General features: G+C 47.3%; 1 protein-coding gene across 11 annotated transcripts in view; it reads left to right on the plus strand.

Moving 5' to 3' along the window:
• Nucleotides 1–24,132, plus strand: part of qkia (QKI, KH domain containing, RNA binding a) — a 144,430-nt gene that overhangs the window by 85,998 nt on the left and 34,300 nt on the right. For all 11 annotated transcript variants that reach the window (XR_011670736.1, XR_011670738.1, XR_011670740.1 and 8 more), the window contains exon 4: nt 1,132–1,275. Coding sequence is in view for 4 of the 11 variants with exons in the window: in XM_071366614.1 (XP_071222715.1) it covers nt 1,132–1,275 (144 nt within the window). In the remaining 7 variants the exon portion in view is untranslated. The remainder of the gene's footprint in view (nt 1–1,131; nt 1,276–24,132) is intronic.

Here is a 24,132-nt window from a genome sequence, read left to right on the forward strand (position 1 = left end):
CTCTCTCTCTCGTCTCTCTCCCGTAGTCACACACACACACACACACCTAAAATTGACAGTTAGCCCCTGTTCATCCCTCCACAAACTGTTGACTCACCATTACCATGCCTCATCAATAGGCCAAAAGCAAACAGCCCATTTGTGAAATAATTTTGTCTTCTGCCAGTTAAAAGCCCTGCTCCCGCTGTGGAAGAGGTAAACACGAGAGAGGAATATCAAACTTAATTCTCTGTGTTGGTGTGAGACGGCGGAGTGTGGCAAAGACCCGTATCATGGCAACAGCCCGCTCTCGGCAGAGGCAGGTTACCGGCGGCATATCGCTCCACTCTGGCTTGGCGCGGTGTATTAGTAAACGCTCATAGTCACAAAGGCTTAGAGGAAATGGTGAGCTGAGACCTCACACCCACACAGCGGTAAGCTGTTATGCCGGTGTGACCCAAAGCTCTTTGTGCGGTGCAGCGCTGTCAGCAAACGTCTCAAAAGAAGCCAGGTAAATTGAGAGAGCAAGTCAGAATTGAGTGAATTTATTTATTTTCTTTAAGTTAGGTATGAGGAGTTTTTCAAAACCTGGGTGTGAAGACTTACATATGAATTTACCTCTTCCATCCATTTCCCCATCGCTGTCTCGTCAGTCCAACACCGGGCCCCATTGTGTTCAGATTGAAATGGCCCTCTTAAGCTTCCACGCGACTTGCTCATCAGTTTGTGAATAAAGCCTGTCCTTCCTTTTCAAGGAGCACCACTCACAATTTAACACCTCGAAGTGCTTCGCGTCCCCCTTTTCAGAGTGAGGTAAATGGCTCTCTCAGGGGCCCATTGTTACCTGGGCACAATTGTCCTGTCACACACCCACCCACCATGTCAATGTGTCGACAGCACTGTAGGTCTCCTCTGAGAAGGTTAGTCAGATTGAAAAGCCTGCAGGCCTCTGATATACATACATATTCTCCTCAGATGTTTAGTTGCTATAGGGATAGCTGTCAACCTTTTGATGTGGGGCTCTAATAAAGGCAGTATGTCCTTTCAAAGTTGAAGCTCCATTTCTAAAGGGTCTTGGCCTGTCACCGCTGCCCCCCCCCATCCACTCTAATCTCTCTCTATTCTCTCCCTCTCGCTTCTCTTCTTTCACAGGAGGAGCAGAACAGAGGCAAGCCCAACTGGGAACATCTGAACGAGGAACTGCACGTCCTGATCACGGTGGAGGACACACAGAAGCGCTCTGAGATCAAGATGAAAAGAGCCTTAGAGGAGGTCAAGAAGCTCCTGGTGCCCGCGGTGAGTAATACTGAGGGTTAGTCAGTTTGGTGCCCGGGGTGAGTAATACTGAGGGTTAGTCAGTTTGGTGCCCGCGGTGAGTAATACTGAGGGTTAGTCAGTTTGGTGCCCGCGGTGAGTAATACTGAGGGTTAGTCAGTTTGGTGCCCGCGGTGAGTAGTACTGCCACGAGGGTTAGTCAGTTTGGTGCCCGCGGTGAGTAGTACTGCCACGAGGGTTAGTCAGTTTGGTGCCCGCGGTGAGTAATACTGCCACGAGGGTTAGTCAGTTTGGTGCCCGCGGTGAGTAGTACTGCCACGAGGGTTAGTCAGTTTGGTGCCCGCGGTGAGTAGTACTGCCACGAGGGTTAGTCAGTTTGGTGCCTGCGGTGAGTAGTACTGCCACGAGGGTTAGTCAGTTTGGTGCCCGCAGTGAGTAGTACTGCCACGAGGGTTAGTCAGTTTGGTGCCCGCGGTGAGTAGTACTGCCACGAGGGTTAGTCAGTTTGGTGCCCGCGGTGAGTAGTACTGAGGGTTAGTCAGTTTGGTGCCCGCGGTGAGTAGTACTGCCACGAGGGTTAGTCAGTTTGGTGCCCGCGGTGAGTAGTACTGCCACGAGGGTTAGTCAGTTTGGTGCCCGCGGTGAGTAATACTGCCACGGGGGTTAGTCAGTTTGGTGCCCGCGGTGAGTAGTACTGAGGGTTAGTCAGTTTGGTGCCCGCGGTGAGTAGTACTGCCACGAGGGTTAGTCAGTTTGGTGCCCGCGGTGAGTAATACTGCCACGAGGGTTAGTCAGTTTGGTGCCCGCGGTGAGTAATACTGCCACGAGGGTTAGTCAGTTTGGTGCCCGCGGTGAGTAGTACTGCCACGAGGGTTAGTCAGTTCTCCACAAGCAGAAAGGGGGGGTGATACAATCTCTTTTCTGTATTAGGGGTGTGCCGAGTAGTCGGACAAAACCGGTATCCTAACGGATATGAGCAGTTGTCCTGATACGATTATGATGAGTATTTTCTGTTAAAATATATTTTTGCGTGCCAGCAGGTATCTTTCAATGAAGTGAGATTTTGCGTAGTCTAAATAAGTAAAATGGCTAGTTCCCCTGTCTGCAAAGAGAATGGCGGTCTGTACATTGATCCTGCTGCTCTGATTGGATAGAGCGAAGCTATGTTTCTCCTTCCACCCGCTTAGCTGCGTAGTTTCACCTGCTCACTTCTCCTCGCATGTTTCAGTCTGATCATTTAGATCGCTCCTGTCTCCTGCTACTACGATAAATCAAATGGTGAGGACGTTTGCTAGCATAGTATCAAACAAGCTGGGTGAGGGTAGTGGGAAACAAGAGATTTCTGACTGAGTGACCGCAAACTTGTCTTCCCGCAGCAAATTGAAGAGACAGACACACACTGCTCCTAATCTGCAGCTTTTCTGGGTATTTTGCCAACATCTATCTAGGGATATTAAAACACTTTTGTGTTTTCCGATCATGAGAATCATCCGATCTATCAACTGTCAATTTACAGATAAGATTATACATACGAGTATGGCCAGGTCAGCAGTCCCCTAGTCTGTTAGTGGGGAGCTTTAAACATGAACACAAGTAGGCTATCACAATAAGGACATTTCAGTTTGTTCTGTTTTCCTGGATAAAGGACTGGGTGTGTCACTTTTAGAAACAGACAGCACTATGCATCCTGTGAGAGTGTTCTCTCCATATTTCACTTCCTCACATGATGCCGGAGAAGGCCATCAGGAGCCCGGTTGCCCGCGGCGAACAGACCGGCCGGACAGCTGTACCTCCGGATCCCCTGTCAGGAAGCGAGTTGGAGTGGGTATCTGACCCACGGAAACGGGGCCAAGGCTCTGCAGGCCAAGCAGCCCCGTTTTGTAATCGGGTTTATTTCAGGGGACATCACGGGTCCATCACGTCACCACACGGGGCCCCCCGGCAATGTTTGGTTACACTCTCTCCCAGAGGCCTGGCGTCACTTGAATCTCTTCAATCCAATGGCTACAGAGAGAATAGCCACAGATCAACTCTTTTCTCCTTTGTTTTGAGATGAATCCTCAACCCTCCAACTCTTCCGCTTTGTTGCCGTTTCTGAGCGAGGGACAATTTCAACCTCTCACGGAGTACGACACCAGAGGCTGAAGCAGTGATGGCGGCGAGTGACTGTGCTGACTGTGTGGGTGACGCAGCGTGAGTCACTGTCAGCCAGGGTGGGGGGAGATGAACAAACATGCATGTACACCCAGCTCATCCCTCACTTCCCCTCTGAAGTCATCAGCTGCAAAGAGCCACGCTTATAGTCAAGCTGAGTGTCCCCAGAAATAGAATTTCTCATAAATATATCTTACATTATGCTCTCATGTGTAAGCTCACTTTGATGTCAAGTGAGGAGAGTAGTACTGACAGTAGCAGGTTTTCCCTCTACCTTTTACCACAGGAAAGTTTAGTTAATGATCCATTCTAGAAATTCCAAAGTAATTTCCCTATTATACAACCCTCACTGGCTTGGTGGCAGTTCGCATCAGCACAGCGACAAGCTCCTTTCATTTCCACGTAGGGCTAAATATACTGTTGAGAAGCTGCCGTGAAGCTGCTGTGCCTAGTTTGTTGGCTGAGTGCAGTATTTCAGTATTTCCGCTATTACTTGTAATAGTCCTGTGTGGCTTCCCAGAATGGCGGCTCATTGGGGTTTATCTCCCCATGAAGTCCTCCAGGGGCTCTTCTCTCTCTCCTCTCTCTAGTGTTGTCATTGTCACCGTGGGTGGGTGGGCAGCCCGGGCTGGCAGTAATGCCCTTTATCATGCTAAACTAAATTGGATTAAAGCTGTGGCTATGTCTACCCGGCAACGCACTTTTTAATGAAGGGCATCTTCTCTGCATTTGGCAGCGTGAAATTGTCTTTATTAAATCGCTCGGGGAAACAAATGAGGTCACCGGTTTCTTCAACTTCCTCTTTCAAGGAAATTCTTTACGGTCCCCATCAGGCTGGGCTGGGGTTGTTGTCTTGGGAGAAGGATGAGACACTGACTAAAGTTGTCTGTTTGGCCTTGAGGCAATAGCTATTTCAGCCTTGTCTTGTAACAAAAACTGACACCCTTGTGCTGAAATAAGTAAGACTGATTTCTGATGGCATTTAGAAATTGAAATGGGAGCCTCTGCTAGTTGATTTATGTGTTGGCTGATATTGAAACAGGCGTTGTGGGTGTGTGACTCTTATGTCCCACCCCTTCTCTAGATCACCCCACGAGCCAGAGAGCTTGACTGACTGCAAGGAGAGGGTGCTGATGGGAAGTGGCAAAGGTTCAGCTATTCCCGCCTCGCGGCAGCTCCCGATCCCGTGAACTTTTCAACTCCCGACAAAGTCGGAGTAGAGGGAGAGGCGAGAAATGACGGGAGGGGGGAGTTTGATTGAGCTGCTCTTTCAAGTGTGGCTTTATACCGCTGATCCAGCCCCTCTTCACACCCCCTCCTCTCTTCCCTCAGCCCCACTGCCACCCGCCTCAGCATGCTGCTGGTGTGTGCCACAGAGCCTTGCTCTCCTGTCATGTCTACTGGGTAATAAGGCCCTGAACACTGCCTCCAGCATAGCCCTGCTGCACTCTGGCTAACCCTGCAGAGCACCTGCACTAACCCCCAGTGGCACTCCTAGTCTATGTGATTGGAACCAGGTAGCCTATGTGATTGGAACCAGGTAGCCTATGTGATTGGAACCAGGTAGCCTATGTGATTGGAACCAGGTAGCCTATGTGATTGGAACCAGGTAGTCTATGTGATTGGAACCAGGTAGTCTATGTGATTGGAACCAGGTAGTCTATGTGATTGGAACCAGGTAGTCTATGTGATTGGAACCAGGTAGTCTATGTGATTGGAACCAGGTAGCCTATGTGATTGGAACCAGGTAGCCTATGTGATTGGAACCAGGTAGCCTATGTGATTGGAACCAGGTAGCCTATGTGATTGGAACCAGGTAGCCTATGTGATTGGAACCAGGTAGCCTATGTGATTGGGACCAGGTAGCCTATGTGATTGGGACCAGGTAGCCTATGTGATTGGGACCAGGTAGCCTATGTGATTGGGACCAGGTAGCCTATGTGATTGGAACCAGGTAGCCTATGTGATTGGAACCAGGTAGCCTATGTGATTGGAACCAGGTAGCCTATGTGATTGGAACCAGGTAGTCTATGTGATTGGAACCAGGTAGTCTATGTGATTGGAACCAGGTAGTCTATGTGATTGGAACCAGGTAGCCTATGTGATTGGAACCAGGTAGCCTATGTGATTGGAACCAGGTAGACTATGTGATTGGAACCAGGTAGCCTATGTGATTGGAACCAGGTAGCCTATGTGATTGGAACCAGGTAGCCTATGTGATTGGGACCAGGTAGCCTATGTGATTGGGACCAGGTAGCCTATGTGATTGGGACCAGGTAGCCTATGTGATTGGGACCAGGTAGCCTATGTGATTGGGACCAGGTAGCCTATGTGATTGGGACCAGGTAGCCTATGTGATTGGAACCAGGTAGCCTATGTGATTGGAACCAGGTAGCCTATGTGATTGGAACCAGGGTATCCTATGTGATTGGAACCAGGTAGCCTATTTGATCCTCCTGTTCCCAGTGACAGAGTAATGGATTCATTAGCACTCGGATGAGGGTTGGTGTGATTACCTCATAGCAGGCAGGAGATCATCATAACATCAGTGTCACCCAAAAGTGATATCAGAGAGGGAAACAGATTTTCAATTCGCTGAGGAGAACACTTATATCGGTCTTAGGCAGGTTGAACACAGGGCCCTCAATCAAATCCAGTCCAGTCTAATTAGGTTGCACTTCCACACAATGTTTTGGTTTGATACAAAAGCATTGTAAAGAATTAATTGGCATTTAAAAAAATATATATTTATATATATTTTTTTAAGCGTTTCTCGCGGATCAGGCTTAGAACATTATGGCCCACTGGCTGCCAGCTTGTCATGTTCAGGCTGATAAAGATGTATAGCGAGACGTCAGTGTGCATTTAATTTAATGGAAGTGTGTCGTTAGAATTCATCTTTTGTCTGGCACAGTTGTAAATGACTTGAATTCTCTGGGCTGGCAGGCTGTAATGAGGTATGTGTTGAGGTTGTAGTTCTCTGGGCTGGCAGGCTGTAATGAGGTATAAAATCTTTTGACGTGTATATGTGTGTGTATATATACAGTGGGGAGAACAAGTATTTGATACACTGCCGATTTTGAAGGTTTTCCTAATTACAAAGCATGTAGAGGTCTGTAATTTTTATCATAGGTACACTTCAACTGTGAGAGACGGAATCTAAAACAAAAATCCAAAAAATCACATTGTATGATTTTTAAGTAATTAATTTGCATTTTATTGCATGACATAAGTATTTGATCACCTACCAACCAGTAAGAATTCCGGCTCTCACAGACCTGTTAGTTTGTCTTTAAGAAGCCCTCCTGTTCTCCACTCATTACCTGTATTAACTGCACCTGTTTGAACTTGTTACCTGTATAAAAGACACCTGTACACACACTCAATCAAACAGACTCCAACCTCTCCACAATGGCCAAGACCAGAGAGCTGTGTAAGGACATCAGGGATAAAATTGTAGACCTGCACAAGGCTGGGATGGGCTACAGGACAATAGGCAAGCAGCTTGGTGAGAAGGCAACAACTGTTGGCGCAATTATTAGAAAATGGAAGAAGTTGAAGATGACGGTCAACCACCCTCGGTCTGGGGCTCCATGCAAGATCTCACCTCGTGGGGCATCAATGATCATGAGGAAGGTGAGGGATCAGCCCAGAACTACACGGCAGGACCTGGTCAATGACCTGAAGAGAGCTGGGACCACAGTCTCAAAGAAAACCATTAGTAACACACTACGCCGTCATGGATTAAAATCCTGCAGCGCACGCAAGGTCCCCCTGCTTAAGCCAGTGCATGTCCAGGCCTGTCTGAAGTTTGCCAATGACCATCTGGATGATCCAGAGGAGGAATGGGAGAAGGTCATGTGGTCTGATGAGACAAAAATAGAGCTTTTTGGTCTAACTCCACTCGCCGTGTTTGGAGGAAGAAGAAGTATGAGTACAACCCCAAGAACACCATCCCAACCGTGAAGCATGGAGGTGGAAACATCATTCTTTGGGGATGCTTTTCTGCAAAGGGGACAGGACGACTGCACCGTATTGAGGGGAGGATGGATGGGGCCATGTATCGCGAGATCTTGGCCAACAACCTCCTTCCCTCAGTAAGAGCATTGAAGATGGGTCGTGGCTGGGTCTTCCAGCATGACAACGACACGAAGCACACAGCCATGGCAACTAAGGAGTGGATCCGTAAGAAGCATCTCAAGGTCCTGGAGTGGCCTAGCCAGTCTCCAGACCTGAACCCAATAGAAAATCTTTGGAGGGAGCTGAAAGTCCGTATTGCCCAGCGACAGCCCCGAAACCTGAAGGATCTGGAGAAGATCTGTAGGGAGGAGTGGGCCAAAATCCCTGCTGCAGTGTGTGCAAACCTAGTCAAGAACTACAGGAAACGTATGATCTCTGTAATTGCAAACAAAGGTTTCTGTACCAAATATTAAGTTCTGCTTTTCTGATGTATCAAATACTTATGTCATGCAATAAAATGCAAATTAATTACTTATAAATCATACAATGTGATTTTCTGGATTTTTGTTTTAGATTCCGTCTCTCATAGTTGAAGTGTACCTATGATAATAATTACAGACCTCTACATGCTTTGTAAGTAGGAAAACCTGCAAAATCGGCAGTGTATCAAATACTTGTTCTCCCCACTGTATATAGATGATGTTGACCGATTTTTATGATTTTCAACACCAATACCGATTAATCTGACAATTTTTTGTGTATGTGTGTGTAATAATGACAATTACAACAATACTGAATGAACACTTTTATTTGAACTTAATATAATACATAAATAAAATCAGTTGAGTTTCAAATAAATAATGAAGCATGTTCAATTTTGGTTTAAATAATGCAAAAACACAGTGTTGGAGACGAAAGTAAAAGTGCAGTATGTGCCATGTAAAAAAAGCTAACGTTTAAGTTCCTTGCTCAGAACATGAGAACATATGAAAGCTGGTGGTTCCTTTTAACATGAGTCTTCAATATTCCCAGTTAAGAAGTTTTAGGTTGTCATTATTATAGAAATGATTACCTTTCAACTGTATTTCATATACCTTTGACTATTGGATGTTCTAATAGGCACTTTAGTATTGCCAGCCTTATCTCATGGGGTTGATAGGCTTGAAGTCATAACAGCGCTGTGCATCAAGCATTGAGAAGAGCTGCTAGCAAACGCAGTAAAGTGCTGTTTGATTGAATGCTTACGAGCCTGCTGCTGCCTACCACCGCTCAGTCAGACTGCTCTATCAAATATCAAATCATGAACTTAATTATAATATAATAAACACACAGAACTACGAGCCTTTGGTCATTAATATGGTAAAATCCGGAAACTATCATTTCGAAAACGAAACGTATATTCTTTCAGTGAAATATGGAACTGTTTCATATTTTATCAAACGGGTGGAAACCCTAAGTCTAAATATTGCTGTTACATTGCACAACCTTCAATGTTATGTCATAATTGTGTAAAATTCTGGCAAATTAATTACGGTCTTTGTTAGGAAGAAATGGTCTTCACAGAGTTTGCAACGAGCCAGGCGGCCCAAACTGCTGCATATACCCTGACTCTGCTTGCACAGAACGCAAGAGAAGTGACAATTTCACTAGTTAATATTGCCTGCTAACATGCATTTCTTTTAACTAAATATACAGGTTTAAAAAAATATATACTTCTGTGTATTGATTTTAAGAAAGGCATTGATGTTTATGGTTAGGTACATTTGTGCAACGATTGTGCTTTTTTCGCGAATGTGCTTTTGTTAAATCATCAGCCGTTTGGCGAAGTTGAAGTAGGCTGTGATTCCATGATAAATTAACAGGCACCGCATTGATTATATGCAACGCAGAACAAGATAGTTAAACTAGTAATATCATCAACCATGTGTATTTAACTAATGATTATGTGAAGAATGATTGTATTTTAAAAGATAAGTTTAATGCTAAGTAGCAACTTAGCTTGGCTCCTTGCAACCACAAGGTCCTTTTGATGCTGCACTTGCGTAACATGTGGTCAGCCTGCCACGGAGGCTCCTCATGGATTGCAATGTAATCGTCCGTAATCGGCGTCCAAAAAGACGATTACCGATTGTTATGAAAACTTGAAATCGGCCCTAATTAATCGGCCATGTCGTAGGTCGACCTCTAATATATATGTGTGTGTGTCTCTCTGTCAGTATTAGCTATTATAGAAACCATTTCATTAACATACAATGCAGCAAGGTTTGTGTAGTGCTGTTATATAGAAATATATCCTATTGAGATACTTGGTCTAATCTTGAAAAGGAGACGCTAGAAGAGATACTTGGTCTCATCTTGAAAAGGAGAAGCTAGATGAGATACTTGGTCTCGTCTTGAAAAGGAGAAGCTAGATGAGATACTTGGTCTAGTCTTGAAAAGGAGAAGCTAGGAAGGATGAATAGACACACATTTGCCACAGTACTTACAAAAGTATGCAGGGATTCACTTTCACACTAAACTGCTGCCAACTGTCACATTGTCCTAATTTGATCCGTTCGCTGTACTTGACCGTTAGATATGTTTGTTTAATTGATGGATGGTGCCTCTGTAACGATATTACTACCCTCTCCTTGCCGTAAGTCGTCAGCTCAGATGCCCAACCGTAACTCTGTCGCCCATCACTCTGGCCATCTGCCAGACTAATACATGTGAAATAAAACTCATACTGTATAAGCACCCACCAAATTCTTATTACTTACAATGGGTTATTTTAGCGTTATCTAGCAGTTTCTGCTGTTATTGTTCTCAGTGGGCCTTCATGTCGATGTTTAATACGGCAGCGGCAGCATGGTGTTATTTTCCTACTTTTGTGTGTTAGGAATTGGCCTACCAGACTGTGAGCATGCCTATCGCCCCTGTCAAGATGCTCCCTAGGCCTTTGAAGATTGTTCGGGTTTAAACTGCGCTATAGGCCAAAACCGGTGTCAAGATTTCTTTGGTGCCGCTGACGACACGCTCTGTTGATCGCCGGTAGTAAAGATGGCCGAGGGAGATGCATCTAAATGACTTCTGGGTAATTGAATCCAGGAGCCGATGTTTGTCTAATATTCCAGAGACCGAATCAGAGGGAGAGAAGGGGCTGTTTCTCAGATTACTTCCACCATGGTAATTAGCTTTTCTAATCTGATAAAAACCTGACCAATTGGTTTTCCTGTGCCATCATACCCATCACCATCATCATACCCACCACCATCATCACCCATCATCATTCACACTCATCACCGCCACCAACATCACCATCACCACACCCATCACCCGCCATCACACCCATCACCACCACCACCACCATCATACCCATCGCTGCCGCAACCACCACACCCATCACAGGGTGATGGTGGTGGGGGCAATGGGTGTGGTGTGTGCCTCTGGTGTTTAGCTGGTTGGGGGACAGCAGGGTGTTTAGCTGATTGGGGGACAGCAGGGTGTTTAGCTGATTGGGGGACATCAGGGTGTTTAGATGGTTGGGGGACAGCAGGGTGTTTAGATGGTTGGGGGACAGCAGGGTGTTTAGATGGTTGGGGGACAGCAGGGTGTTTAGCTGATTGGGGGACAGCAGGGTGTTTAGCTGGTTGGGGGACAGCAGGGTGTTTAGATGGTTGGGGGACAGCAGGGTGTTTAGCTGGTTGGGGGACAGCAGGGTGTTTAGATGGTTGGGGGACAGCAGGGTGTTTAGATGGTTGGGGGACAGCAGGGTGTTTAGCTGCTTGGGGGACAGCAGGGTGTTTAGCTGGTTGGGGGACAGCAGGGTGTTTAGCTGGTTGGGGGACAGCAGGGTGTTTAGCTGGTTGGGGGACAGCAGGGTGTTTAGATGGTTGGGGGACAGCAGGGTGTTTAGATGGTTGGGGGACAGCAGGGTGTTTAGATGGTTGGGGGACAGCAGGGTGTTTAGCTGCTTGGGGGACAGCAGGGTGTTTAGCTGCTTGGGGGACAGCAGGGTGTTTAGATGGTTGGGGGACAGCAGGGTGTTTAGATGGTTGGGGGACAGCAGGGTGTTTAGATGGTTGGGGGACAGCAGGGTGTTTAGCTGGTTGGGGGACACCAGGGTGTTTAGATGGTTGGGGGACACCAGGGTGTTTAGATGGTTGGGGGACAGCAGGGTGTTTAGATGGTTGGGGGACAGCAGGGTGTTTAGCTGGTTGGGGGACAGCAGGGTGTTTAGCTGGTTGGGGGACAGCAGGGTGTTTAGCTGCTTGGGGGACAGCAGGGTGTTTAGCTGGTTGGGGGACAGCAGGGTGTTTAGCTGGTTGGGGGACAGCAGGGTGTTTAGATGGTTGGGGGACAGCAGGGTGTTTAGATGGTTGGGGGACAGCAGGGTGTTTAGCTGCTTGGGGGACAGCAGGGTGTTTAGATGGTTGGGGGACAGCAGGGTGTTTAGATGGTTGGGGGACAGCAGGGTGTTTAGATGGTTGGGGGACAGCAGGGTGTTTAGCTGGTTGGGGGACACCAGGGTGTTTAGATGGTTGGGGGACACCAGGGTGTTTAGATGGTTGGGGGACACCAGGGTGTTTAGCTGCTTGGGGGACAGCAGGGTGTTTAGCTGCTTGGGGGACAGCAGGGTGTTTAGCTGGTTGGGGGACAGCAGGGTGTTTAGATGGTTGGGGGACAGCAGGGTGTTTAGATGGTTGGGGGACAGCAGGGTGTTTAGATGGTTGGGGGACAGCAGGGTGTTTAGATGGTTGGGGGACAGCAGGGTGTTTAGATGCTTGGGGGACAGCAGGGTGTTTAGATGCTTGGGGGACAGCAGGGTGTTTAGATGCTTGGGGGACAGCAGGGTGTTTAGATGCTTGGGGGACAGCAGGGTGTTTAGATGTATGGCTGATATGCATTTACTGGAGAGAGAGGTTAGCAGATGTGATGGAAGTCAAGATGACACTGTTTGTTGTGTGGCAGAAGCGGCTGTGTTAGTGATTGACAGCGCTGACTGCAGAACATTATGGTCTAATTCATCCTGATTGGCTCCCCGGGCCACTGCGGCATCTATTTGAAGTGCTTCTGGTCATGGCTTGGTTGTCCATTTTTCCCAGTCTCCTTATAGACACACTTACCACTCGACAGATACTTTTCCTGGAAATAAATCCATTTGCTAGTGTGTCTGTCTACTATTAATGATACCTAAGCGTCAGTGCTACTGTAGGCTAAACCACTAATGTAAATACTTGTACATTATTTACATAAAAATAAGCTACGCTTGTTAGCACATTACACCATATTGTTCAGTTTCTTTCAGGTTAATAAGAAGCGTCTGGGATCTAGTCATTTGCATCCTTATTTACGTTTTAGTTTATTTGTCTGTTTGTTGTGAGGACCCTTGTCCTCGGGCCGTCGAGATCAAGCACAAGAGGGTTAGGAGTTTTCATTGAAGTTGCGCCTTGGGAGCTCAGGGAAGTTCAAGCCATAGCGTGGGCTCAGTTAGCTGCCGTCGTTGTTATAACATTGTTTTGTAATGTTTTGTTTTAACTCTGTCGCTGCTCTGAGGCACAAAGTTTAAAAGAGATAGGCAGCCGGCTGCTCTCTCTCCTCTGTCCTCCTGAATCTTCCGGAAAACCATGAAATTCCAGGAAAGGAGGGGTAGAGTAGAGGGGGGGGGGGGTTGTGAGCGAGAGAAAGAGAATGCACTGCGCCCCCACAAAGCTTGCGGTGTCTCTCCCTGAATTTACCCGTCCTTGCCGGGAACAAAGTGACTGTATTAGCAGCTTGAGCAGAGCAGCCCCCAGACTGATGCGTCATTTGCTTCACAGCAGGGACACTGTCCTTTTCTCTCTTTTTTTATTTTTATCTCTGTTGGTCTTTCAGCCTTATACAGTATTTCATGCCTTGGACTCAGATTTAACAGATATATTTTAGTCAGACTATCTTGTCTTATTGTCAACTGCTATCATACATCTTCAGACACCATACAAGTTGATGTTTCAAAGGATAACACACTTCTGCAGTTTCTCTCTCAGTACGAGACTTTTGTTCATCTCGCGCTCCAGTCATCTCACTAGCTCCAGACCGCTGTGCCAGCTTTGAGACCTCCTTCTCACTCATCTAGCCTTCACTCTTTCCACCGAGGAAAAATTGGGGGCATCTTGTTCTGGAGACAGATGGTCCATAATGCACGCCAGGCGTTGTGGTCTGCAGGGCGTCGCGTGCCACGTCCGCCAAGTTCTTGCCTCCGGCAGCTGAGCCAGGAACACAAGGCACCGGTCGGCCTGGTGGACTGCTGATCACGGCCCAGTTCTCCGCCATCAATAAACACCTTTTTCTTCCTTCTAGCGCATAATCGTTCGCACCTTCCTATCAGCCGTGGTATGACAAATGAGTACAAAACACCATCTGGCTGTTTCCATCCATGTGTGCCTCTCCAATTAATGATGTTTACTCTCCTTACTTGCAAATAAGACTGCAGTATTGTCTTTTGGAGAGAAGAAAAATAATTATCTTCCTTGCATGGGATTTAGCCCGCAAGGAAATAACTGGCATTCATGCAGAACGCAGGAAGCATTGTCTAGTGGTTGTCTCGTTTTTCTTTTTTGTCTGTTAGGAACTATAATGATATGAAAAGGTAGAGGCCCAGTAATGTACCCACCGAAACAACCGGTCTGCAGCTGCATCTCATTCCAGTTTTACAGAGATGTGTCACTCCGACTCAGGCTCAAACCACTGCCTCAGGACCTGGAGAAAGGGATCATGAGGAAACGGGAGCGTCCTAGGCCCCGAGCCTCTAACCCCCCCCCTCCACTCAGTACTGGCTGATGACACGATATTCGCTTGACCGATGAAAGCAGCCAGATGCATTTCCTCCGTCTGTGCACATAGAAAGGATATAAACATCTTGTATCTAGGGACACACTGTAGCTGGCTCAAGCGGGGCTTAAAGCTCTATCACAGAGTAGATTTTCAAATCCACCTGGCATACTTTCCACCCGGCTCTTAATACCATAATTAAGTGTTTGGATTGGATGAAATTAACCTCTTGACGACTCCTCCTGGGAGGTTAGACACAGAAACCAGTTAAACCTGGTGGGTTACAGATCTCCAAATCCATCCCCCTCTTCCCTTCCACCTGCTTTATTTCTGCATGGATGTTAATATTACTGCTTGCTTTTACTGCTGGCCTCTGCTTTAGAACCCTGGGGGCGCTGCTTTAGAACCCTGGGGCGCTGCTTTAGAACCCTGGGGGAGCTGCTTTAGAACCCTGGAGGCGCTGCTTTAGAACGCTGGGGCGCTGGTTTAGAACCCTGGGGGCGCTGCTTTAGAACGCTGGGGCACTGCTTTAGAACGCTGGGGCACTGGTTTAGAACACTGGGGCACTGGTTTAGAACGCTGGGGCACTGGTTTAGAACCCTGGGGCGCTGGTTTAGAACGCTGGGGCACTGGTTTAGAACCCTGGGGCGCTGGTTTAGAACGCTGGGGCACTGGTTTAGAACGCTGGGGCACTGGTTTAGAACGCTGGGGCACTGGTTTAGAACGCTGGGGCACTGGTTTAGAACCCTGGGGCGCTGGTTTAGAACACTGGGGGCACTGGTTTAGAACGCTGGGGCACTGCTTTAGAACCCTGGGGCGCTGGTTTAGAACACTGGGGCACTGGTTTAGAACGCTGGGGGCACTGGTTTAGAACACTGGGGGCACTGGTTTAGAACGCTGGGGCACTGGTTTAGAACACTGGGGGCACTGGTTTAGAACGCTGGGGCACTGCTTTAGAACCCTGGGGCGCTGGTTTAGAACCCTGGGGCACTGGTTTAGAACCCTGGGGCACTGGTTTAGAACACTGGGGGCACTGGTTTAGAACGCTGGGGCACTGCTTTAGAACCCTGGGGCGCTGGTTTAGAACACTGGGGCACTGGTTTAGAACGCTGGGGCACTGCTTTAGAACGCTGGGGCACTGGTTTAGAACCCTGGGGCACTGGTTTAGAACACTGGGGCACTGCTTTAGAACGCTGGGGCACTGCTTTAGAACGCTGGGGCACTGCTTTAGAACGCTGGGGCACTGCTTTAGAACCCTGGGGCGCTGGTTTAGAACCCTGGGGCGCTGGTTTAGAACACTGGGGGCACTGGTTTAGAACGCTGGGGCACTGCTTTAGAACCCTGGGGCGCTGGTTTAGAACACTGGGGCACTGGTTTAGAACGCTGGGGCACTGCTTTAGAACGCTGGGGCACTGCTTTAGAACACTGGGGGCGCTGGTTTAGAACACTGGGGCGCTGGTTTAGAACACTGGGGCGCTGGTTTAGAACACTGGGGGCGCTGGTTTAGAACACTGGGGCGCTGGTTTAGAACGCTGGGGCACTGCTTTAGAACGCTGAGGCACTGCTTTAGAACACTGGGGGCGCTGGTTTAGAACACTGGGGCGCTGGTTTAGAACACTGGGGCGCTGGTTTAGAACACTGGGGCACTGCTTTAGAACCCTGGGGCACTGCTTTAGAACACTGGGGGCGCTGGTTTAGAACACTGGGGCGCTGGTTTAGAACACTGGGGGCGCTGGTTTAGAACACTGGGGGCGCTGGTTTAGAACACTGGGGGCGCTGGTTTAGAACACTGGGGGCGCTGGTTTAGAACACTGGGGGCGCTGGTTTAGAACACTGGGGGCGCTGGTTTAGAACACTGGGGGCGCTGGTTTAGAACACTGGGGGCGCTGGTTTAGAACACTGGGGGCGCTGGTTTAGAACACTGGGGGCGCCGGTTTAGAACACTGGGGCGCCGGTTTAGAACACTGGGGGCGCCGGTTTAGAACACTGGGGGCGCCGGTTTAGAACACTGGGGCTCTGTCTCTTTGTGTCTGAATGCGGTAGCTTCAAACGTGGCTGTGACTGGACGGGGCTACCCTGGGAAAAGACCCTGTTATCATCCTGCTGGTTCTACCCATGTCCTCACCCTTGTGCCCTGCTCACTAGCCCCGGTTAGCCAAGACTCACCGCACCACACTTGGCATCTTGAGATTAAGCGCATTCCATTAAGTGTCCATTTGAAGTATGAAACGTCCTCATTAATTAACTATAACCAATAGGGTAATAGGAATGGATTGCTTCCCATTTCACCAGAGGCCTACACGGGCCCCTTTCGACAAATCTGCCAATATCGATGACTGCGGATACGGTAGTTGCTCGAGTATGGTGCAAAAGTAACTGTGAACAGTGGTTAATCACATCAGGTGAGACAGTTGTTCCCATGTCAATCCCTCTCTTGCTTCCTCAGTGGGATCTGCCATTTCTCCCCAGCAGCAGATTTGAGATATCTGGAACCCCCATCTCCCACCGCAGCCCTAAAAAACAAACAAGTAACAATAAAAGGCATTTTCTCTGCGCTAGATGCTAATCCACTGCACGTTGGCAGGGACTACAAATGCGTGATTGACGTCGGCTCAAGAAGGGCAGAGCCGAGACAGTGAAATGCATTGCCAGATTTGCCAGGGTTTCTGTCCACACATTTTGCCTGTCCCTCCACTTCCATGCACTGGGTTTGGTAGATGGCAGCGAAGAGGGAGAAACTGGTGTGAGTCAATCATGTCTTGGCTTTAGCGTGAATGTGCAGCGTTTATCGATACAGAAATGGGCACACAACCAGTAAACTCCCTTCTGTAGGCCTAAACCAAGTTACAGGAGTAGCATGTGTTGTGTGCTCGTTTGATTCCTTTCTTAGAATTCCACCCCCCCCCCCCCCCCCAAACCTCAATTAGGATTGTCTCGCTGAGCGTGGATCATAAAGGGGAAACATAGGCATTCCCTCACTGCGCCAGTTTATCATATTCGCTCGGGGGCCAGGATAACATTGTCGATGTATAATTTATAACTCCAGACATCTTTTGTTGTATGTTTACTTTGGTTTCCTAGCACTTAACATGCCTGCTCGCTCAATGTTCCCTCGCTGTCTGTGGGGTTTGGAAAGCCTGCCTTTCACCACTGTATCCTCCATTAAAGTACCTTGTTTCTGTGGCCCCTTCAGCAGTTAATAGCAAGCCTTTGATGCCACACACGAGGCCAGGCATCTTGTATAACTAACTGGTGGTTACCAAACTATAACCCTTTTTTTGTTGGTTATGGTTTAAAACCTTTTTCTACCATGTATAGTGTAACAACACGATATGCAACAGGCATGTTTAATTCTGGTCAAGGACCATGTCAATGACCCTGACATTTGCATGTGGTGCACTGATGATGTCAGCCTTGGCTCTCAGTCCCTTCACCTGCTGGCTCTGCCTGCGCCGGGCCCATATGTACATCCGTCCTGGTTAGCTCTCATACGGGGCACACAGGTGGTAGGGACTCTGAGAAGTGGCCTTCCTGTGGGGCAACAGGCTGGTCTCCCCCTCCCTATGTGGAGGGCCTGTCACTCAGTCGTTAATCTGCCAGCCCTGGCCTCTCACACTGTGAAACCCCCTGGAGAAGGTTCTGGAACCTGGCGCTAACAGCCAAATCCTTCATCTTGAGGTATCCAGAGTGAGCTAGTTCCAGTCAACAGCTGAAAAACATTTTTTTTCTTCTGAAGATTAAGCAGTGTTGTATAGCTTTTTTAAATAGTTCTGATTAGAATCACAGGCAAATTGGAAATGCAGTGTTTTTAATTTTTTTGATGCGATACTGAATTACTCTTTTCTCGTCTTTGATGAAATGGGATCTTATGTGCAAGTTGTTATAAACAGAAAGTTGAGAAAAGTGCCAGTAATGTGAACAGGGTCTCTAGTGGTATCAGTGATGCTCCAGTAATGTGAACACAGTCTCTAGTGGTATCAGTGATGCTCCAGTAATGTGAACACAGTCTCTAGTGGTATCAGTGATGCTCCAGTAATGTGAACACAGTCTCTAGTGGTATCAGTGATGCTCCAGTAATGTGAACAGGGTCTCTAGTGGTATCAGTGATGCTCCAGTGATGTGAACAGGGTCTCTAGTGGTATCAGTGATGCTCCAGTAATGTGAACACAGTCTCTAGTGGTATCAGTGATGCTCCAGTAATGTGAACACAGTCTCTAGTGGTATCAGTGATGCTCCAGTAATGTGAACACAGTCTCTAGTGGTATCAGTGATGCTCCAGTAATGTGAACACAGTCTCTAGTGGTATCAGTGATGCTCCAGTGATGTGAACAGGGTCTCTAGTGGTATCAGTGATGCTCCAGTAATGTGAACACAGTCTCTAGTGGTATCAGTGATGCTCCATTAATGTGAACACAGTCTCTAGTGGTATCAGTGATGCTCCAGTAATGTGAACACAGTCTCTAGTGGTATCAGTGATGCTCCAGTGATGTGAACAGGGTCTCTAGTGGTATCAGTGATGCTCCAGTAATGTGAACACAGTCTCTAGTGGTATCAGTGATGCTCCAGTAATGTGAACACAGTCTCTAGTGGTATCAGTGATGCTCCAGTGATGTGAACAGGGTCTCTAGTGGTATCAGTGATGCTCCAGTAATGTGAACACAGTCTCTAGTGGTATCAGTGATGCTCCAGTAATGTGAACACAGTCTCTAGTGGTATCAGTGATGCTCCAGTAATGTGAACAGGGTCTCTAGTGGTATCAGTGATGCTCCAGTGATGTGAACAGGGTCTCTAGTGGTATCAGTGATGCTCCAGTAATGTGAACACAGTCTCTAGTGGTATCAGTGATGCTCCATTAATGTGAACACAGTCTCTAGTGGTATCAGTGATGCTCCAGTAATGTGAACACAGTCTCTAGTGGTATGTGTGATGCTCCATTAATGTGAACACAGTCTCTAGTGGTATCAGTGATGCTCCAGTAATGTGAACACAGTCTCTAGTGGTATGTGTGATGCTCCATTAATGTGAACACAGTCTCTAGTGGTATCAGTGATGCTCCAGTAATGTGAACACAGTCTCTAGTGGTATCAGTGATGCTCCAGTGATGTGAACACAGTCTCTAGTGGTATCAGTGATGCTCCAGTAATGTGAACAGGGTCTCTAGTGGTATCAGTGATGCTCCAGTGATGTGAACACAGTCTCTAGTGGTATCAGTGATGCTCCAGTGATGTGAACACAGTCTCTAGTGGTATCAGTGATGCTCCAGTAATGTGAACACAGTCTCTAGTGGTATCAGTGATGCTCCAGTAATGTGAACACAGTCTCTAGTGGTATCAGTGATGCTCCAGTAATGTGAACACAGTCTCTAGTGGTATCAGTGATGCTCCAGTAATGTGAACACAGTCTCTAGTGGTATGTGTGATGCTCCATTAATGTGAACACAGTCTCTAGTGGTATCAGTGATGCTCCAGTAATGTGAACACAGTCTCTAGTGGTATCAGTGATGCTCCAGTAATGTGAACACAGTCTCTAGTGGTATCAGTGATGCTCCAGTAATGTGAACACAGTCTCTAGTGGTATCAGTGATGCTCCATTAATGTGAACACAGTCTCTAGTGGTATCAGTGATGCTCCAGTAATGTGAACACAGTCTCTAGTGGTATCAGTGATGCTCCAGTGATGTGAACAGGGTCTCTAGTGGTATCAGTGATGCTCCAGTAATGTGAACACAGTCTCTAGTGGTATGTGTGATGCTCCATTAATGTGAACACAGTCTCTAGTGGTATCAGTGATGCTCCAGTAATGTGAACACAGTCTCTAGTGGTATCAGTGATGCTCCAGTGATGTGAACACAGTCTCTAGTGGTATCAGTGATGCTCCAGTGATGTGAACAGGGTCTCTAGTGGTATCAGTGATGCTCCAGTAATGTGAACACAGTCTCTAGTGGTATCAGTGATGCTCCAGTAATGTGAACAGGGTCTCTAGTGGTATCAGTGATGCTCCAGTGATGTGAACACAGTCTCTAGTGGTATCAGTGATGCTCCAGTGATGTGAACACAGTCTCTAGTGGTATCAGTGATGCTCCAGTAATGTGAACACAGTCTCTAGTGGTATCAGTGATGCTCCAGTGATGTGAACAGGGTCTCTAGTGGTATCAGTGATGCTCCAGTAATGTGAACACAGTCTCTAGTGGTATCAGTGATGCTCCAGTAATGTGAACACAGTCTCTAGTGGTATCAGTGATGCTCCAGTAATGTGAACACAGTCTCTAGTGGTATCAGTGATGCTCCAGTAATGTGAACAGGGTCTCTAGTGGTATCAGTGATGCTCCAGTAATGTGAACACAGTCTCTAGTGGTATCAGTGATGCTCCAGTAATGTGAACACAGTCTCTAGTGGTATCAGTGATGCTCCAGTGATGTGAACACAGTCTCTAGTGGTATCAGTGATGCTCCAGTGATGTGAACAGGGTCTCTAGTGGTATCAGTGATGCTCCAGTAATGTGAACACAGTCTCTAGTGGTATCAGTGATGCTCCAGTAATGTGAACACAGTCTCTAGTGGTATCAGTGATGCTCCATTAATGTGAACACAGTCTCTAGTGGTATCAGTGATGCTCCAGTAATGTGAACACAGTCTCTAGTGGTATCAGTGATGCTCCAGTGATGTGAACAGGGTCTCTAGTGGTATCAGTGATGCTCCAGTAATGTGAACACAGTCTCTAGTGGTATGTGTGATGCAGTTGAAAGGAGGGCTTCTATAACTGCAGCTTTTCGAAACTACAGACAGATGATGTTTGAGGAGATGCTGGTATTTGCATGAATGAGCCAGGAATCAGAGACACTTCTGCAATGGAAGAGACATTAACAGCCTTCATATCCACCCTCCCGCTGTCCCCACATCATTGGGAATCTGGTCACTAACTCGGCTAGAGAGAAAAAAAAATGCAACGTCGGGGAAAGATTCATATCGCAATAATAACGTGGCTGTGTGGCATTATTCAGGTGAGAGCTCCACCAACCTGCTGAAACTGATGGCTGGGGAGTGAAGTGAAAAGGCAACGAGGCACACACAGTCAATTAGACGTGAGGCCATCCCGCCGCCGCACCAACTGGAAGGCTCAGTTTCCCCTGTCAAACTCACTCCCTAGTCTGGTGGAAAATCACCTCCACTGCGACTTTGAAAAGTTAGCACACCCACACAAAACCCGCCTGATTTGTCAACCAGTCACCGACCGTAGCCTTTACGTTTAGGTCTAGTGAAAAGTTTGGTCCCAAATGAACCCCCCTGACTAAACATAAAGTCTTTATTACCAACCTGATTACACCCCACATCCTTGCAGGTTGGTCCTGCACCTCCGTCGCTCTCTCTTTGAAGGTAACCCTAATCCTTTCAGGTGGAGAGACTAACCCCTAATCCTTTCAGGTGGAGAGACTAACCCCTAATCCTTTCAGGTGGAGAGACTAACCCCTAATCCTTATAGCTGGAGAGACTAACCCCTAATCCTTATAGCTGGAGAGACTCTAACCCCTAATCCTTATAGTTGGAGAGACTCTAACCCCTAATCCTTATAGCTGGAGAGACTCTAACCCCTAATCCTTATAGCTGGAGAGACTCTAACCCCTAATCCTTATAGCTGGAGAGACTCTAACCCCTAATCCTTATAGCTGGAGAGACTCTAACCCCTAATCCTTATAGCTGGAGAGACTCTAACCCCTAATCCTTATAGCTGGAGAGACTCTAACCCCTAATCATTATAGCTGGAGAGACTCTAACCCCTAATCCTTATAGCTGGAGAGACTCTAACCCCTAATCCTTATAGCTGGAGAGACTCTAACCCCTAATCCTTATAGCTGGAGAGACTCTAACCCCTAATCCTTATAGTTGGAGAGACTCTAACCCCTAATCCTTATAGCTGGAGAGACTCTAACCCCTAATCCTTATAGTTGGAGAGACTCTAACCCCTAATCCTTATAGCTGGAGAGACTCTAACCCCTAATCCTTATAGCTGGAGAGACTCCAACCTCTAATCCTTATAGCTGGAGAGACTCTAACCCCTAATCCTTATAGCTGGAGAGACTCTAACCCCTAATCCTTATAGCTGGAGAGACTCTAACCCCTAATCCTTATAGCTGGAGAGACTCTAACCCCTAATCCTTATAGCTGGAGAGACTCTAACCCCTAATCCTTATAGCTGGAGAGACTCTAACCCCTAATCCTTATAGCTGGAGAGACTCTAACCCCTAATCCTTATAGCTGGAGAGACTCTAACCCCTAATCCTTATAGCTGGAGAGACTCTAACCCCTAATCCTTATAGTTGGAGAGACTCTAACCCCTAATCCTTATAGCTGGAGAGACTCTAACCCCTAATCCTTATAGCTGGAGAGACTCTAACCCCTAATCCTTATAGCTGGAGAGACTCTAACCCCTAATCCTTATAGCTGGAGAGACTCTAACCCCTAATCCTTATAGCTGGAGAGACTCTAACCCCTAATCCTTATAGCTGGAGAGACCCCAACCTCTAATCCTTATAGCTGGAGAGACTAACCTATAATCCTTATAGCTGGAGAGACTAACCCCTAATCCTTATAGCTGGAGAGACCCCAACCTCTAATCCTTATAGCTGGAGAGACTCTAACCCCTAATCCTTATAGCTGGAGAGACTCTAACCCCTAATCCTTATAGCTGGAGAGACTCTAACCCCTAATCCTTATAGCTGGAGAGACTCTAACCCCTAATCCTTATAGTTGGAGAGACTCTAACCCCTAATCCTTATAGCTGGAGAGACTCTAACCCCTAATCCTTATAGTTGGAGAGACTCTAACCCCTAATCCTTATAGCTGGAGAGACTCTAACCCCTAATCCTTATAGCTGGAGAGACTCTAACCTCTAATCCTTATAGCTGGAGAGACTCTAACCCCTAATCCTTATAGCTGGAGAGACTCTAACCCCTAATCCTTATAGCTGGAGAGACTCTAACCCCTAATCCTTATAGCTGGAGAGACTCTAACCCCTAATCCTTATAGCTGGAGAGACTCTAACCCCTAATCCTTATAGCTGGAGAGACTCTAACCCCTAATCCTTATAGCTGGAGAGACTCTAACCCCTAATCCTTATAGCTGGAGAGACTCTAACCCCTAATCCTTATATTGCTGGAGAGACTCTAACCCCTAATCCTTATAGCTGGAGAGACTCTAACCTCTAATCCTTATAGCTGGAGAGACTCTAACCCCTAATCCTTATAGCTGGAGAGACTCTAACCCCTAATCCTTATAGCTGGAGAGACTCTAACCCCTAATCCTTATAGTTGGAGAGACTCTAACCCCTAATCCTTATAGCTGGAGAGACTCTAACCCCTAATCCTTATAGCTGGAGAGACTAACCCCTAATCCTTATAGCTGGAGAGACTCTAACCCCTAATCCTTATAGCTGGAGAGACTAACCCCTAATCCTTATAGCTGGAGAGACTCTAACCCCTAATCCTTATAGTTGGAGAGACTCTAACCCCTAATCCTTATAGCTGGAGAGACTCTAACCCCTAATCCTTATAGCTGGAGAGACTCTAACCCCTAATCCTTATAGCTGGAGAGACTCTAACCCCTAATCCTTATAGCTGGAGAGACTCTAACCCCTAATCCTTATAGCTGGAGAGACTCTAACCCCTAATCCTTATAGCTGGAGAGACTCTAACCCCTAATCCTTATAGCTGGAGAGACTCTAACCCCTAATCCTTATAGCTGGAGAGACTCTAACCCCTAATCCTTATAGCTGGAGAGACTCTAACCCCTAATCCTTATAGCTGGAGAGACTCTAACCCCTAATCCTTATAGCTGGAGAGACTCTAACCCCTAATCCTTATAGCTGGAGAGACTCTAACCCCTAATCCTTATAGCTGGAGAGACTCTAACCCCTAATCCTTATAGCTGGAGAGACTCTAACCCCTAATCCTTATAGCTGGAGAGACTCTAACCCCTAATCCT

Source organism: Salvelinus alpinus, chromosome 25 (assembly GCF_045679555.1).
Source record: "Salvelinus alpinus chromosome 25, SLU_Salpinus.1, whole genome shotgun sequence".
Taxonomy (NCBI): Eukaryota; Metazoa; Chordata; class Actinopteri; order Salmoniformes; family Salmonidae; genus Salvelinus; species Salvelinus alpinus.